The 17,356-nt window shown below is 49.7% G+C and overlaps 1 protein-coding gene across 2 annotated transcripts in view; it reads left to right on the forward strand.

The window, feature by feature from the left end:
• LOC310697231 (protein unc-13 homolog A) overlaps window positions 1-17,356 on the forward strand; it is a 113,931-nt gene that overhangs the window by 61,899 nt on the left and 34,676 nt on the right. For both annotated transcript variants that reach the window (XM_083483639.1, XM_083483638.1), the window contains 11 exons: window positions 2,483-2,551; window positions 4,935-5,024; window positions 6,141-6,275; window positions 8,534-8,667; window positions 9,633-9,718; window positions 10,964-11,090; window positions 11,167-11,263; window positions 12,220-12,363; window positions 13,588-13,671; window positions 14,801-14,878; window positions 16,696-16,784. In XM_083483639.1, the coding sequence (XP_083339765.1) occupies window positions 2,483-2,551; window positions 4,935-5,024; window positions 6,141-6,275; window positions 8,534-8,667; window positions 9,633-9,718; window positions 10,964-11,090; window positions 11,167-11,263; window positions 12,220-12,363; window positions 13,588-13,671; window positions 14,801-14,878; window positions 16,696-16,784 (1,133 nt within the window). The remainder of the gene's footprint in view (window positions 1-2,482; window positions 2,552-4,934; window positions 5,025-6,140; window positions 6,276-8,533; window positions 8,668-9,632; window positions 9,719-10,963; window positions 11,091-11,166; window positions 11,264-12,219; window positions 12,364-13,587; window positions 13,672-14,800; window positions 14,879-16,695; window positions 16,785-17,356) is intronic.

Here is a 17,356-nt window from a genome sequence, read left to right on the forward strand (position 1 = left end):
CACTCCACAGGTCACTGTCCACTGCGGTGAAATTAGAACTGCTAGGTTGGCAGGAGCAGGGACTGAGCAACGGGAGCTCACCCCGTCGCGGGGATTCGAACCGCCGACCTTCTGATCGGCAAGTCCTAGGCTCTGTGGTTTAACCCACAGCGCCACCCACGTCCCATTATTATTATTATTAAAAAAGCAATGTCCAACATCAAATAAGGTCCCCAGCGCTAGCACTCCCTCCCAACTGATTCGGTTGTTCTTCATGCCATCAGAGAATTTAACAAGGGTCAAGAACCATGCCAGATCACCAACTTCCGAAATGCCAGATAAATTGCCCATACACTTGTAGGCACCCAGTACACATTCCCTGCAACTGCGCACAACCGCTTGTCGTGACGACAGGCCTGACATCCGTTTCTTAATATCGCCGTGCAGCGTTGGGTGGGGGGAGAGATGCCCTCCCCACCGGGCCCCACAACGCTTCCTTTTTTGCCTGTGGCGCCCTTGCCCTCTGCGCTGCGCATAAGAGCGCATGCGCGGCGTTATTAAGAAACAGGGAAGCAACCGAGTGGGGAGTCATTGATATGGGTTTGGGGCAGCATGGAGAGCAGGTGTCAGGCAGATAGTGGGGTAGGGGGACTTAGCTTAATTGGGTGGGGGGTGGAGATTTGGGGGGGTCGCTCGGTGGGGTGTGGGAGGCTGACCTCCTCCTAAAGGACTGTTCTCGCTGTCTGCATGCCATGTCGCACAAACGCTGAGTCCTTTGTCCCCTCCCGCTTCGCTAAGAGTCTTTGGTGGTGGGGAGGGGGGGATATGTTGGTGGAAATGTCATGGGCACGTAGCTCAGGTCAATCTCTGTTTCCTGCGTGGGTCAAAACATGGGCTCCCTCACCCCCAAAAAATACCCTCTTCTGGAGTAAAGGTGACGACACAAAGTGGCTCTACAGCCCTGTCACGGTCGCATCTCTGGGACCAGCTAAGTCAGCAGTTCTGAACCTGTGGCTCCCCAGATGTTGTTGGACTACAACTCCCATCACCCCTGAGCTCTGGCCTTGCTAGCTAAAGGTGATGGGAGTTGTAGTTCAACAACATCTGGGGACCCGCAGGTTGAGAAAGGCTGCCTTAAGCTCAGCTTACAGCAGGCTTCCTCAACCAGATCTTTTTGGCCTACAACTCCCACGATCCCTTGCTAGCAGGACCAGTGGTCAGGGATGATGGGAATCGTAGTCTCGAAACATCTGGAGGTTGAGGAAGCCTGGCTTATGCAGACTCTATGGAAGAGCTTCCCCTCTGTCCTCTTAGCTCAGTGGTTCTCCACCTGCGGGTCCCCAGATGTTGTCGGACTACAACTCCCATCATCCTTGAGCTCTGGCCTTGCTAGCTAGGGGTGATGGGAGTTGTAGTTCGACAACATCTGGGGACCTGCAGGTTGAGAAAGGCTGCCTTAAGCTCAGCTTACACCAGGCTTCCTCAACCAGATGTTTTTGGCCTACAACTCCCACAATCCCTTGCTAGCAGGACCAGTGGTCAGGGATGATGGGAATTGTAGTCTCGAAACATCTGGAGGTTGAGGAAGCCTGGCTTATGGAAGAGCTTCCCCTCTGTCCTCTTAGCTCAGTGGTTCTCCACTTGCGGGTCCCCAGATGTTGTCGGACTACAACTCCCATCATCCCTGAGCTCTGGCCTTGCTAGCTAGGGGTGATGGGAGTTGTAGTCCAACAACATCTGGGGACCCACAAGTTGAGGAAAGGCTGAGATAAGTGGGAAGGTATGGCCCTCTCTTGCTTGCACGCACGAAAGCAAAGCAAGCAAGGGCAGTATTTGGGTTTTCCTGGGTGAAGGAATGGCAGTTTCTCCAAATCAGGCCCTTGCCCCGAAGGTGTTAAGCCCAGGAGTTCAACAACTGCTAGCTCCAAGCGTGAACTCTCAGCAGGGAGAGAAAAAGACCCCCTATTGCAGCTGCTTCAAAGGAGACCCCTTTGAAAACAGCAGAAGAGGGCCGGGGGTGCTGTTTTCATGGACAGAATTTCTGAAAGCTCTTCCTCAGCCACGAAAGTTATCTCCCCCCCCCCCACCAGGTCTAGGGTACTGCCTGCCCCCCCCCCTTAGATCAGGAGGGGGTTTAAACCGTTTGCAGACTGGCGCCCAGGGGAGAATCAATGGGTGCTGTGAATTCTACCCTCCAGGAAGCAAGGTTTTGTCTCAGCGTAAATTGCTCCAATAAGGAAGGTGCTTAGCTCTCCATCCCAGTGAAAGGTCCCTGCCCCAAGGCGCTTGCATATTTTCTCTCTCTCTCTCTCCAAAAAATAAGTAATAAAAGCCAGGATTTCCCTAATGGAGAGGGTTGGGGGTGGGTGGGTAGGGAGGAGGGGTTGAAGCAAGTACGGAAGGATAGGGTGGGAGGTTTATTTTTTGTGGGGCCAGGGGGGTGGTAGCGCTGTGCCTTCTGTGACTTCATTTACCTGCTTTTGGGGCCTGTCTCTTTTTGCAGAAAGAACGGTTTGTCAAACTTTTGGATCAGCTGCACAACTCCCTACGGATAGACCTCTCTATGTACCGGGTACGTCTGCGGGTGTGAACTGCTTGCGGCTGAGAAAGGTGGCACGGAATTCTGCTCGGTGTTGTTTTTGTTTTTTTATAAAAAAAAAATTATTGGTTTTTTACAATTTTTATAAACACAAACAATGTACAATACAAACAAACAAACAAACACATAAACAAACATGTATAATTTCAAATCCTTTTTTCTTGAACCTTACTTCACCGACTTCCCCGTACCTCCCCTTTCTGCATCCCAATTTCCAAATTTGTTTCAGCAAATCCTCCCCCTTGATTTTATCTAATTTTCCCTTGTTCTTTTCTTTTACTTAATCTTTTACAGCTGTAGTCCCCTTTTTTCTATAACCTCAACCTTTTAGCCTTCATTAATTTTTACAATATTTCTTAAGATAAATTTTGAATTTCTTCCAATCTTCTTCCGCCGTCTCTTTCCCCTGGTCTCGGATTCTGCCAGTCATTTCGGCCAGTCCCATATAGTCTATCACCTTCATCTGCCAGAATTCTGCTCGGTCTTGATCCGGAGCAGAACTCCAACAGAGTAAAAACTTAAAACACTTCCTTATGGGGTACGCAAGAGCCCGTCTAGAGTCCTTAAGCGGGTTCCCTATCGGTAGGAGAAAATAACAGAAGCCAAGCTGATCTTGTTTTTAAGTTGTATTTCAATCAATTTGTTTTTATATTGGTTGTTAGACACCCTGAGCCTGGTCTTGGCTGGGGAGGGCGGGGTATAAATAAAGTTGTTTTTTTATTATTATTATTATTATTATTATTATTATTATTATTAATTAAATCCAATACATTCAGGGTTGGCGCTGTCCATAAGAAATCCAGTTGCAGCAGACTTAACTTAAACTTACAATAACTTTAGTTGCAGCTAAAACAGCCAATGCAATTCTGGGCTGCATCAATAGGAGTATAGCATCTAGATCAGGAGAAGTAATAGTGCCACTGTATTCTGCTCTGGTCAGACCTCACCTGGAGTACTGTGTCCAGTTCTGGGCACCCCAGTTCAAGAAGGACACTGACAAACTGGAACGTGTCCAGAGGAGGGCAACCAAAATGGTCAAAGGCCTGGAAATGATGCCTTATGAGGAACGGCTAAGGGAGCTGGGCATGTTTAGCCTGGAGAAGAGGAGGTTAAGGGGTGATATGATAGCCATGTTCAAATATATAAAAGGATGTCACATAGAGGAGGGAGAAAGGTTGTTTTCTGCTGCTCCAGAGAAGCGGACACGGAGCAATGGATCCAAACTACAAGAAAGAAAATTCCACCTAAACATTAGGAAGAACTTCCTGACAGTAAGAGCTGTTTGACAGTGGAATTTGCTGCCCAGGAGTGTGGTGGAGTCTCCTACTTTGGAGGTCTTTAAGCAGAGGCTTGACAACCATATGTCAGGAGTGCTCTGATGGTGTTTCCTGCTTGGCAGGGGGTTGGACTCGATGGCCCTTGGGGTCTCTTCCAACTCTATGATTCTATGATTCTATAATTCTATGATAACTTATAATAAGTCTAAGCCTTAACACTAAGCAAACTATATACAGAACATCACACCAGAAGGAAGAGAGAGAGAAAGAGAACGTGAAACATCACTAGCAAGGTTATCTGAAGATTTGTAAGATGAAATTGCTACCTATTCAGGCGGAGTAATTTAATATTTTAGGAAAGGGACAGGATAAGAAAGGAAATGTAATGATGCAAAGTTTTATTTTGTAAACCATTAGACGGGAAGGAGGGAAGAGATAAAAGAACCAAAAGAGATAAAAGAAAAGGATGTGAGGTTACGTAATGTGATTATATGTAAAACCAATAAAAAATATTTTTATATATTAAAAAATACGTCTAAACTTTAACACTAAGCATACAATGAACAGAACACCACAACAACAGGAAAAGAGACCGATAGAGAAAATGAAACCCAGGATCTTTCTGGCGCTACAGTCAAACCTCGGTTGTCGAACGTAATCCATTCCGGAAGCGCGTTCAGCTTCCGAAAGACGTTCGAAAACTGGAGCATTGACTTCTGGGTTTTCGACGTTCGGGAGCCGAAACGTTCCAAAACAGAGGCGTTCAGGATCCGAGGTTTGATTTTATTTTTTATAGCCAGCGTGACCTTGAGAGAAAGAGATACCGGGACCAGTTTAGGCCAGCTGTACTCAGCTTCTCGGAAGGAATAACCCAAACACCATGAACCTTCTGCTTGTTTCACGCAGAGAAGCTCCCAGAACCCTCTTGAACTGAGTAGAATAGGAGAGAGCAATACTTTCTGAACTAAGAAATGCAAACTGGCAAAAGGGGCTCTGGGTGGGGCGTTGTTCACTTATGTTTAGAAGTGCAAAAAGGCGGGGAATGACCTATGCCCTCTCTCTGCTTTCCTCCCCGGCAGAATAACTTCCCTGCCAGCAGCCCAGAGCGGCTGCAGGACCTCAAATCGACGGTGGATCTCCTGACCAGCATCACTTTTTTCCGGATGAAGGTAATGATCGCAAGGAGCTGAGCACTTGTCTGCATTTCCCAGCGCCGCTGCTGAGTTCGGGCGGAAGAGCTGTGCGGCTCAGTGGCATGGCAGCGGGTTGGACTAGATGACCACTGGGGTCCCTTCTGACTCTACAATCCCGTGGTCTGCCTCGGATGCAGGAGGATGCAGTTTCGGTCCCCAACGGCATTTCCAAGTACAGTCATACCTCGGTCAAAATAAAAAAATTCCTTCCAGTAGCACCTTAAAGACCAACTAAGTTAGTTCTTGGTATGAGCTTTCGTGTGCATGCACCCTTCTTCAGATACACTGAAACAGAAGTTGCCAGATCCTTCTATATAGTGAGAAGGTGGGGAGGGGTTGGAAAGAGAAGCTGCTGAATTGCAACTCATTACCAAACTTAAAACCATGGAGAGACCTGGTTTGAACAAAGACATTGGATTCTTATCTCGTTATACATGACTAAGCCATTTCTCACCTTCTCACCCCTTGCCTTTTCCTGTAAGACCTATTGCAGTCGTTAAGAGTCGTCAACAGGCTCATCTCAGCTATCTGCCAATCTCCCATTCCCACCACCCTTCTGAGTAATACCCCTCCCCACCTTCTCACTATATAGAAGGATCTGGCAACTTCTGTTTCAGTGTATCTGAAGAAGTGTGCATGCACACGAAAGCTCATACCAAGAACTAACTTAGTTGGTCTTTAAGGTGCTACTGGAAGGAATTTTTTTATTTTGACTATGGCAGACCAACACGGCTACCTATCTGTAAGTCATACCTCGGGTTACAGATGCTTCAGGTTGTGTTTCTTCGGGTTATGGGCCCACCGAAACCCGGAACGGGTTACTTCCGGTGTTCGGGGGTCGTGCATGCGCAGAAGGACTAGATTGCACTTTGCGCATGCGCAGAAGCGGCGAATCGCAACCCTCGCGTGCGCAGATGCGCCGTTGCAGGTTGCGAACGTGCATCCCACACGGATCGCGTTCACAACCCGAGCGTCCATTGTAATAGGGAAAGGGAAGAGGCCTGAGCTTTGTCCAGAGACCTGCGCTTCCCCTGTGTTTGGGGTTTTTGCGACCACCGCGGGGCTGGAGTAACGAGTGCGAGTCTCGTGCAGGTCCAGGAGCTCCAGAGTCCCCCGCGAGCCAGTCAGGTGGTGAAGGACTGCGTGAAGGCCTGCCTCAACTCCACGTACGAGTACATCTTCAACAACTGCCACGAGCTCTACAGTCGGGAGTACCAGACCGATCCGGTGAGCTTTGCGGGGGTTTCTATCATGCAGGGCACCGAGAGATGGGGTGGGGGTATCTGAGTTGGGGGTGAAGGAATGGGTTTCTGTGCAGTCAGTCTGAAACGGGACCCAAAATCTGCATTTTTCCTTCTCCATGAGAGCATTTCTAAAATGCATTAACTTGAGCACTTGAGTCAGAAACCCAGCTGTATAAACAAGTGCTCAAAGCCCTCTCCTTTATCAGTCTGTGACGGCAATGAATGGCCTTGCCAGTTCCGAGTGGAGCAGGGATGGCACGTCTGGGTCTTATCTTACATCCTGACCACAAAGACGCACATACCTTGTCAGGTCTGACAAGAGACCCAGGAACGGCGCCAGGAGTGCTCTTAGAGTTGGTGACCTCCTGCCCCAAGATAAGAGTATAGGAACAGGTACTCTTTTATGGTCAAGAGTACCGGAACAGGAATATCTGTTTATGGTCATGGATGTCAACTTACGTGTATAAGCTGACATGGTTGGATTCCTGGGGAAGGAGGGGGAGAGGGTGCCTGGAGGATATATATACTGCATGAAATTTCTTATTTCTTTGGACTTGCTGGGAACTGATCATGCAAGTGCCTTCTGCTATCTGGAGAGCAGAATAAACTCTTTCTCTGAATCAACCTCGGTGTCATTTGATTTCCTTCCTTCCTCCCGTCCGGGAGCAACGCAGACCCAACCAGTCGGTAAAGTCTAATAAGGCTACGGGGGGACATGGCCCCGGCAGCTGCAGCGTGGTATTTCCCAGGCTTTGTCTGTCCCAAGACAGAGCTGCTGGCATTTTGACCCTGGACTCAGCTACATTAGTCAAGAAACAGCGTTTTGAATGCGTTATAAACATGCAACACCAGGTGGCGCCAGAGAGCAAAAGAAAATTTCTAAGCTGTTTTCTATAGCGGTTCCCCCCCTCTTTTGTTATAACGATTTAATTTCTGACTTATTTATAGCGGGGGTTCCCCCCACTGCCTACTGCACTACCACCCCATCCTAGCAGAAAGGCAGTTTGTCAAACGATACCAAGCAGTCAATGGGATTCCCCTTTGTCCCCAAAAACTGGATCTGCTCTCCAGCCTTGAGCCATTTATTTATTGCATTTATGTAAATTTATGGGATGCGGGTGGCGCTGTGGGTTAAACCACAGAGCCTAGGACTTGCCGATCAGAAGGTCAGCGGTTCGAATCCCCACAATGACGGGGTGAGCTCCCGTTGCTCGGTCCCTGCTCCTGCCCACCTAGCAGTTCGAAAGCACATCAAGGTGGAAGTAGATAAACAGGTACCACTCTGGCAGGAAGGTAAACGGCGTTTCCGTGCGCTGCTCTGGTTGGCCAGAAGCGGCTTAGTCCTGCTGGCCACATGACCCGGAAGCTGTACGCCGGCTCCCTCGGCCAGTAAAGCGAGATGAGCGCCGCAGCCCCAGAGTCGGCCACGACTGGACCTAATGGACTGGGGTCCCTTTACCTTTATGTAAATTTATATTTATTATATATTATAGCCTTGGTCTTAGGAGTAGCATTTTCTTACTGCATGCAAGACATGAGAGAGAATACCTCTATATCGAAGAGGCATTCTCTCCTGAGAGAGGAAGAATGCCGCCTCCCAGATAGAGAACAGGAAAACCTGCACGTCTGCAAATGTTGTAGGATCCCAATTCTCAGCAGCCAGTATGCCGAATATTCAGGGAAGATGGGGAGTTGAAACCTTGAGCTAATCTTTGGTCCCCCAATAGGATTCCAGCTGCATTTCCAGTTCCCCCCCCAAAAAATAAGAAAATAACTTCTGGGGGGTGGGCCTTGAAAATGGAAATTGTGGTGATTTGTTGTTGTTGTTTAGTCGTTTAGTCGTGTCCGACTCTTCGTGACCCCCTAGACCAGAGCACGCCAGGCCCTCCTGTCTTCCACTCTCTATCGCAGTTTGGTCAAACTCATGCTGGTAGCTTCGAGAACACTGTCCCACCATCTCGTCCTCTGTCGTCCCCTTCTCCTTGCGCCCTCCATCTTTCCCAACATCAGGGTCTTTTCCAGGGAGTCTTCTCTTCTCATGAGGTGGCCAAAGTATTAGAGCCTCAGCTTCAGGATCTGTCCTTCCCGTGAGCACTCAGGGCTGATTTCCTTCCGAATGGAGAGGTTTGATCTTCTTGCAGTCTATGGGACTCTCAAGAGTCTCCTCTTGATTGAGGAAAGGAGCTATTGTGATGATAGCTTTGCTTAATCTGATACGTCTTTTGTTTCGGGTCCTTCCAGAATAAGAAAGGAGAACTCCCACCAGAAGAACAAGGCCCCAGCATTAAGAATCTGGATTTTTGGTCCAAGCTTATCACCTTGATCGTCTCCATCATCGAGGAAGATAAGAACTCATACACACCCTGCCTCAACCAGTAAGATCCTTAGCGGTGCAGTTCCGCCTGACGCAAGTAATAGTGCCACTGTATTCTGCTCTGGTCAGACCTCACCTGGAGTACTGTGTCCAGTTCTGGGCACCACAGTTCAAGAAGGACACTGACAAACTGGAACGTGTCCAGAGGAGGGCAACCAAAATGGCCAAAGGCCTGGAAACAATGCCTTATGAGGAACGGCTAAGGGAGCTGGGCATGTTTAGCCTGGAGAAGAGGAGGTTAAGGGGTGATATGATAGCCATGTTCAAATATATAAAAGGATGCCACATAGAGGAGGGAGAAAGGTTGTTTTCTGCTGCTCCAGAGAAGCGGACACGGAGCAATGGATCCAAAAAGATTCCACCTAAACATTAGGAAGAACCTCCTGACAGTAAGAGCTGTTTGACAGTGGAATTTGCTGCCCAGGAGTGTGGTGGAGTCTCCTGCTTTGGAGGTCTTTAAGCAGAGGCTTGACAACCATATGTCAGGAGTGCTCTGATGGTGTTTCCTGCTTGGCAGGGGGTTGGACTCGATGGCCCTTGTGGTCTCTTCCAACTCTAGGATTCTAGGATTCTAAGTTAAAAATAACGTTCTATAGCAGGGAAAAGGTGTGGGGTGGACAACGCCCGTAATTCCCTTACGACGAAAGTTTACAATGTTGGGGGGAACAGATCAAAGAAATGCTTGCGGGGGGACGAGTCCATCCATAGCTACTAGTCTTAATGGCTGCGGACCCCAGCTGGAAATTGGAACCCAATTTCTCAGGGTCTTAAGAGCATTATCAGGCACAGTTCCTGCTTGTGGACATCTGCTGGACAAGGTAGACCTTCCGTCTGGTCCAGCAGGGCTCATCCCCTTAAGCCAGGTACACAAATGTCTGGTCCAGACTAGTCTCAGAGGGTTCGGCCGCCCCACTGATGTTTATCCCGAGGAAATCTCATTCCGGGTTCCTCTGACCCCCTCGCCAGGTTCCCCCAAGAGCTGAACGTCGGGAAGATCAGCGCCGAAGTGATGTGGAACCTTTTTGCTCAGGATATGAAATATGCAATGGAAGGTGAGTCAGTGTGGTGTAGTGGTTAAGAGCGGTGGACTCGTAATCTGGTGAACCGGCTTCGCTTCCCCGCTCCTCCACCTGCAGCTGCTGGCTGACCTTGGGCCAGTCACACTTCTCTGAAGTCTCTCAGCCTCACTCACCTCACAGAGTGTTTGTTGTGGGGGAGGAAGGGAAAGGAGAATGTGAGCCGCTTTGAGACTCCTTCGGGTAGTGATAAAGCAGGATATCAAATCCAACCTCTTCTTCCTTTGAGAGTTGGGGAGGGGGTGGGCTGTTTTCCTTTTGGAGACCCCTGACTCAGTAGAGGGCCTTCTCCATCCACCTGTCAGGGGCTGGACTGAGGAGGAATGGTGGGAGCTGTCCTCTCCCCTTCTTCTCCTGAAGCTTCCTAAGGGCAGGAGGACAGTATTGATTTAGAACAGCGGTTTGCAGAGGGGCACAGTCCAAAGAGGAAAGGCTAGGAGACACTTGGTGAGGAACAGCTAGGAAACACCAGGAGAGAGAGAGAGAGACAGCTGGCAGATTCAGTGTCTTGGGACAGCATTCCTACCCCCCCCCACACTTTGCCTAAGACTAAACAGGTTTAGAGAGCTATAGAACAGAGAGCGCAGCGGCGACAAGCTCAGACTACCTGACGTAGGAGTGATATAATAACAATAATAATAATAATATGCCTTTACCCCGGTATGGCTCCCCTTTATTACATACACAGCCCAACAAGACAACGACAATAATCCACCAACAGCATACAAATCAATATGGCTAACCTGATCCAAAACACCCACACACCCCACTCACACACGAAAACAAATATCACCACAGCCAATCACAAACAAACAACCACACCATAATAATAATAATTTTTATTTATACCCCACCCTCCCCGGCCAGAGCTGGGCTCAGGGCGGCTAACACCAATAAAATTACAGTTGTTGTTGTTGTTTAGTCGCTTAGTCAACACAAAAAACAGCAACCATTTGTTGTTGACAAAGGAAAGTAAACGGCGTTTCCGTGCGCTGCTCTGGTTTCGCCAGAAGCGGCTTAGTCCTGCTGGCCACATGACCCGGAAAAACTGTCTGCGGACAAACGCTGGCTCCCTTGGCCAGTGAAGCGAGATGAGCGCCGCAACCCCAGAGTCGTCCGCGACTGGACTTAACTGCCAGGGGTCCCTTTACCTTTAAGAAAAGCGGGGGAGCTGCTTCGAGGTGTAAACAGGCTCCTCTTTCCTTTTCTCCTCCTCTGCAGAGCATGACAAACACCGGTTGTGCAAAAGTGCCGATTACATGAACCTCCACTTTAAGGTGAAATGGCTCTACAACGAATACGTCACAGACCTCCCTTCTTTCAAGAGTCGCGTTCCAGAGTATCCGGCGTAAGTCCCCATTTCTCTTTTTTTTCCTCCCCCAAACTGAGATTATTTTCTTACCTACCTGTCTCCTATTTTCTAGGTGGTTTGAACCTTTTGTTATCCAGTGGCTGGACGAGAACGAGGAAGTCTCGCGAGATTTCTTGCACGGAGCCCTAGAACGAGACAAGAAGGATGGGGTAAGGTATCAACCGCACTGCTGACTAGCGTCAAGTTTGTGGTCTACTAAGACCCCCTAGATCTTCTTCGCAGGTGTGCTGCTTGGCAATCCAAGAAGCCTGTCATATAAGGGTTGGGTGGTGACAGTACAATTCCGAGCACCATTCAAAGTGCTGGTGCTGACCTTGAAAGCCCTAAACGGCCCAGTATCCCTGAAGGAGCGTCTCCACCCCCATCGTTCAGCCCGGACACTGAGGTCCAGCTCCGAGGGCCTTCTGGCGGTTCCCTCACTGCAAGAAGCCAAGTTCCAGGGAACCAGACAGAGGGCCTTCTCGGTGGTGGCGCCCGCCCTGTGGAATGCCCTCCCGTCAGATGTCAAGGAGATAAACAACTATCTGACTTTTAGAAGACATCTGAAGGCAGCCCTGTTTAGGGAAGTGTTTAATATAGTCCATCATGGCCCCAAGCCGGCTGCCGGACGATCCATCGATCCTTGTAGTCACGCAGCTTCTAGCGATACGAGTTTCCTGGAAATACCTTGCCACATTCCAGGGCTCGTGCACACTCTTTACCAGCAGATAATGCACACAGCAGAAGATGCACAGCAGGAGAGCATATTTACAGACTTTATTTAGCGTTGATCAGAACAAAGAAAAACATGACCGTTCTGAGTCAGTGTCTCCGACCGACTGAGAAACGAAAGCAATAGCAAAACATAAACATCCTGTGAACAGGAAATACGCAGGCTGTGACACAAACATTCTGCTCCCTTTTAAGGTAGAACGGAAATATCCTAACACTGGCTGGGTTGTCCCAGCCAATCTGGGCAACTATTCCATCCCCTCCAACATTATTATTATTATTACTGAAATGCAGAAACCGCACCGGAATGAAATGTTTTGTAAGGGAGTCAGGTTCCTCGCCTCCAAACGGGACCCATCCATTCACCAGACCCTCTCGTCTGCCTCCCCTTTAGTTCCAGCAAACGTCGGAGCATGCCCTTTTCTCCTGCTCGGTGGTCGACGTCTTTTCCCAGCTGAACCAGAGCTTCGAAATCATCAAGAAGCTGGAATGCCCCGACCCGCAGATTGTGGGCCACTACATGCGCAGGTTCGCCAAGGTAAGAACGTGTTCCGTGTGACGGCAGCGACTTAGGAGCGTTGCTTAATTTTATATATACACACACACACACACACACACACACATACGTGTGTGTGTGTGTGTGTGTGTGTGGCAATAGTGTTGTAAACAAAAAATGCCCTTTTCCCTTATGGGGTATCCATAGAATCATAGAATCCTAGAGTTGGACGAGACCACAAGGGCCATCGAGTCCAACCCCCTGCCAAGCAGGAAACACCATCAGAGCACTCCTGACATATGGTTGTCAAGCCTCTGCTTAAAGACCTCCAAAGTAGGAGACTCCACCACACTCCTTGGCAGCAAATTCCACTGTCAAACAGCTCTTACTGTCAGGAAGTTCTTCCTAATGTTTAGGGGGAATCTTCTTTCTTGTAGTTTGGATCCATTGCTCCGTGTCCGCTTCTCTGGAGCAGCAGAAAACAACCTTTCTCCCTCCTCTATGTGACATCCTTTTATATATTTGAACATGGCTATCATATCACCCCTTAACCTCCTCTTCTCCAAGAGCCCATATAGAGTCCTTGGTAGGAGAGAATAGCAGAGGCCAACCAGAGAATATTGAGAAGCAAAGCAGCTAGTAAGCCTGATCTTTATTGATCTGTTGCAACAGGGTGCTCCCCTCACACGCAGGAGATAGGAGGGACCCAGAAAAATGCCGTGCAAGGCCTTATAAAGACTTTTGAAATTGCCACCCTGTAGATCAAGACCACCCCCAGAAACATCACACATACATCACAGAAGAGGTGTAAGCTAAGACCACCCCTCAGATACATCGCACCTACATCACAGAAAAGGCGGTCTACAACAGAAATTTGAATGTTGTTTTTCTCCTGTCCTTGTTTATCTGACAGGTTACTTGACTGGATTGCCTGGGGAGCCTGGCCAGTCTTTTGTAATGATAAATACTTAGTTCCTGGGCCAGGTCACAGGCTCACACCCTATTCATATCTTAAATGTGCCCTTAAGACAGGATTTGTGAGGGAAGAGACAATGGGGAGGTTTCCCACTTTGACCTTGCAGAGAAAACATTGGCTCAGTTTAGGAATCAAAATGGTTCCAGGTTGGTCTTCCTGTGCTGATCTATGTACGTGCTTGGTTGGTACGCTTATGAACATTACCATATATCTAAGACCTCAAAATTCCTATCACAATAGCACCCCGCTTTCTTCGTCTCGTCAGCCTCCCCTCCTCTTTTCCCTTCCAGACCATTAGCAACGTCTTGCTGCAATACGCTGAAATCATCTCCAAGGATTTTGCTTCCCATTGCTCCAAGGAGAAAGAAAAAGTGGTGATGTATCTCTTTTGTAGCTCTTCCCCCTTCCATCTCCAAGTGTCCAAAGGACAGATTTCAGGGGTCAGCAAACTTTTTGAGCAGGGGGGGGCGGTCCACTGTCCCTCAGACCATGTGGTGGGCTGAACTATATTTTGGGGGGGGGAATGAACGAATTCCTATGCCCCACAAATAACCCAGAGGTGCATTTTAAATAAAAGGACACATTCTACTCATGTAAAAACATGCTGATTCCCGGACCATCCGCAGGCCAGATTGAGAAGGCGATTGGGCCGGATCCAGCCCCCGGGCCTTAGTTTGCCTACCCATGGATTTGGGTTTCCCAAAGAATAGCAGCGAGGCACCAAAGGGGCTGGGGCTGGGCTGGGGACACATGATGTTGACCCTAAATGACTCGGGGCCGCAAAGTTTGAGAGACCGGCTCCTTCTCTACAGATCCTCCCGGTAGTTAAGATGAGCAGAGGGGGACTTTTCGCTAGTTCCACTGCGCTCTGATGTTTGGGGTGGTTGTGGTCTGGGACGGGGCCTTCTCTGTGGCAGCCCCAAAGATGTGAAGTTGGATTTCATTGCCATCTGGGTGAATTGGACGGGTCGGCGTTCATACCCGCCTTATTTTGAGGGCCTCGAATGTGTTTTCAGGGCTCTCCCTATTCCCAGGACAGCAATTTGTTTAAACTATTTTTAATTTATGCATTTTAAATGCTTGCAACCTGCCCTGGGACCTGCTGGCGAATGGAGAGTTTATGGTAATATTGGTGGCGGCGATATATGAAACCTGGGCCAGCCAAATCAGCACTTTGGACAGCTCCCAATGGGTGCTGAAGGCTGAGCTTTGGAAGATGTTGTCTCAGCGAAGAACCGTGGGTGTCGCTGAACTCGAATCAGGCTGTTTGCTGGCCTGGACGCACAAGAGATTGTGGTGTGTGTGTGTGTGTGTGTGTGTGTGTACAAACTAGCCTCCTGTATAAAGGGGGAAATTCTATTCCGTGCTCCCTCCACGATGTAGAGAGCGACTTCCCGGAATAATTAGAGAAAGGAAAGAAGGAAGTTCCTGCCTTTTCTAGAAATCATTATCTCAGTGCCTTCGTAACGACGTGTCCATTTTATTTTATTTCTCCCTTTGCAGCCCTGTATCTTGATGAACAACATCCAGCAGCTGCGGGTCCAACTGGAGAAAATGTTTGAAGCCATGGGGGGGAAAGAGGTTCGCATTTCTTAAAAGGTCTTCGGGGGCCGGGCCGGTCATAGGACAGAGTGGCTGGGGCCACAGAGCAGCTGAGAAAAGGTGGAAAGGCAGAGCTCTTTCTGTGTCCTGTGTAGCTTTGCCCCTTCAACTCGCCACCTGCTGTCAGGGGTGGTAGGTGTCACGGGCGATCGAAGTCCCGGCTGGGGACGTCGGGACCGTGGGCAAGATGGCGGGGTGGGAGCAGGAACGGGAGTCCAGAAGCCAGGAGTCATGAAGTCAAGGGTCCGAGGGTTGGGAAGCAAGGAGTCACGAAGTCAAGGGTCCGAGGACCAAGAAGCAAGGAGTCACGAAGTCAGGGGTCCGAGGATCAGGGAGCAAGGAGTCACGAAGTCAGGGGTCTGAGGGTCAGGGAGCAAGGAGTCACGAAGTCAGGGATCCGAGGGTCAGGGAGCAAGGAGTCACGAAGTCAAGGGTCCGAGGGTCAAGAAGCAAGGAGTCACGAAGTCAGGGGTCCGAGGGTCAGGAAGCAAGGAGTCACGAAGTCAGGGGTCCGAGGGTCAGGAAGCAAGGAGTCACGAAGTCAGGGGTCCGAGGGTCAGGAAGCAAGGAGTCACGAAGTCAAGGGTCCGAGGGTCAAGAAGCAAGGGGTCACAAAGTCAGGGGTCCGAGGATCAGGAAGCAAGGGGTCACAAAGTCAGGGGTCCGAGGGTCAGGAAGCAAGGAGTCACGAAGTCTGGGGTCCGAGGATCAAGAAGCAAGGGGTCACAAAGTCAGGGGTCCGAGGGTCAGGAAGCAAGGAGTCACGAAGTCAGGGGTCTGAGGGTTGGGAAGCAAGGAGTCACAAAGTCAAGGGTCCGAGGGTCAGGAAGCAAGGAGTCACGAAGTCAAGGGTCCGAGGGTCAGGAAGCAAGGAGTCACGAAGTCAGGGGTCCGAGGGTCAGGAAGTAAGGAGTCACGAAGTCAGGGGTCCGAGGGTCAGGAAGTAAGGAGTCACGAAGTCAGGGGTCCGAGGATCAGGGAGCAAGGAGTCATGAAGTCAGGGGTCCGAGGATCAGGGAGCAAGGAGTCATGAAGTCAGGGGTCCGAGGATCAGGGAGCAAGGAGTCACGAAGTCAGGGGTCTGAGGGTTGGGAAGCAAGGAGTCACGAAGTCAGGGGTCCGGGGATCAAGAAGCAAGGAGTCACGAAGTCAGGGGTCCGAGGATCAGGGAGCAAGGAGTCATGAAGTCAGGGGTCTGAGGATCAAGAAGCAAGGAGTCACGAAGTCAGGGGTCTGATGGTCAAGGAGTCAAACACAGCAAGGCAGGGAACGTGTTGCTGTGGCAAAGAGCCCAAGGGAAAATGCTGACCTTATATCCCTTCCCAGCTCTTGCCACCAGGTACTGTGAGTTACCAATCAGCCTCACCTGTGTGGCCGCGCCTTGCCTCTCCAGAACAAACTTAGGAAGGCCCCAGTCCTGCAAAGCCCTACTGTTCACAGGGCCTGGCTCCTGCACATACTCCTGACAGTAGAAGAGGAAAAGGTCTTGCCTCCAGTGAAGACTTAAGTCCCAATAGCTTGGCTGTTCTGGTTTTCTTTGTGGAATGGGAAGGGGGTCACCAGCCGAACATTAGAGTCTTTGGCTCCAGCCAAACTCACAACTTCCCTTTCCCTCACAGAAGGTTGACTACAAACTGCTTAGTCCCCTCAGTAACTCGGCATTCATCTGTGCCAGAAGCTTGGCCTCAATAGGATAGAGAGGCAAATTTATAAGAATCCTCTTGCTGGACAATTTGGGGGGCTTCCTATTAATTTTCCAAGGATGAACATTGCTCTTTTGCCTTCTGCCGTTCCAGCTGGACACAGAAGCCAGCGACATCCTCAAGGAGCTGCAGGTGAAACTCAACAACGTCTTGGACGAGCTGAGTCGAGTGTTTGCAACCAGGTAGGGCTAATTTGAAAGCACGTCAAAGTGCAAGTAGATAAATAGGTACCACTCTGGCAGGAAGGTAAACGGCGTTTAGTCCTGCTGGCCACATGACCCACATGACCCAGAAGCTGTACGCCGGCTCCCTTGGCCAATAAAGCGAGATGAGCGCTGCAACCCCAGAGTCGGCCATGACTGGACCTATTGGTCAGGGGTCCCTTTACCTTTACCTTGGGCTGATTTAAAAACATAACATGACATCAAATATTAAAAGCTTCCCAGAACAGGGCTGCCTTCAGATGTCTTCTAAAAGTTGGGTAGTTCTTTATTTCCTTGACATCTGACGGGAGGGTGTTCCACAGGGTGGGCGCCACCACCGAGAAGGCCCTGTGCCTGGTTCCCTGTCACCTCGCTTCTCGCAGGGAGGGAACCGCCAGAATGCCCTCGGAGCTGGACCTCAGTGTCCGGGCTGGACGATGGGGGTGGAGATGCTCCTTCAGGTCTACTGGGCTGTTTAGGGCTTTCAAGGTCAGCACCAACCCTTTGATTTGTGCTCAGAAATATCCTGGGAGCCAATGTAGGTCTTTCAG

This window comes from Podarcis liolepis (assembly GCF_965112155.1).
Source record: "Podarcis liolepis genome assembly, chromosome: 18".
In the NCBI taxonomy this organism is placed as follows: domain Eukaryota; kingdom Metazoa; phylum Chordata; class Lepidosauria; order Squamata; family Lacertidae; genus Podarcis; species Podarcis liolepis.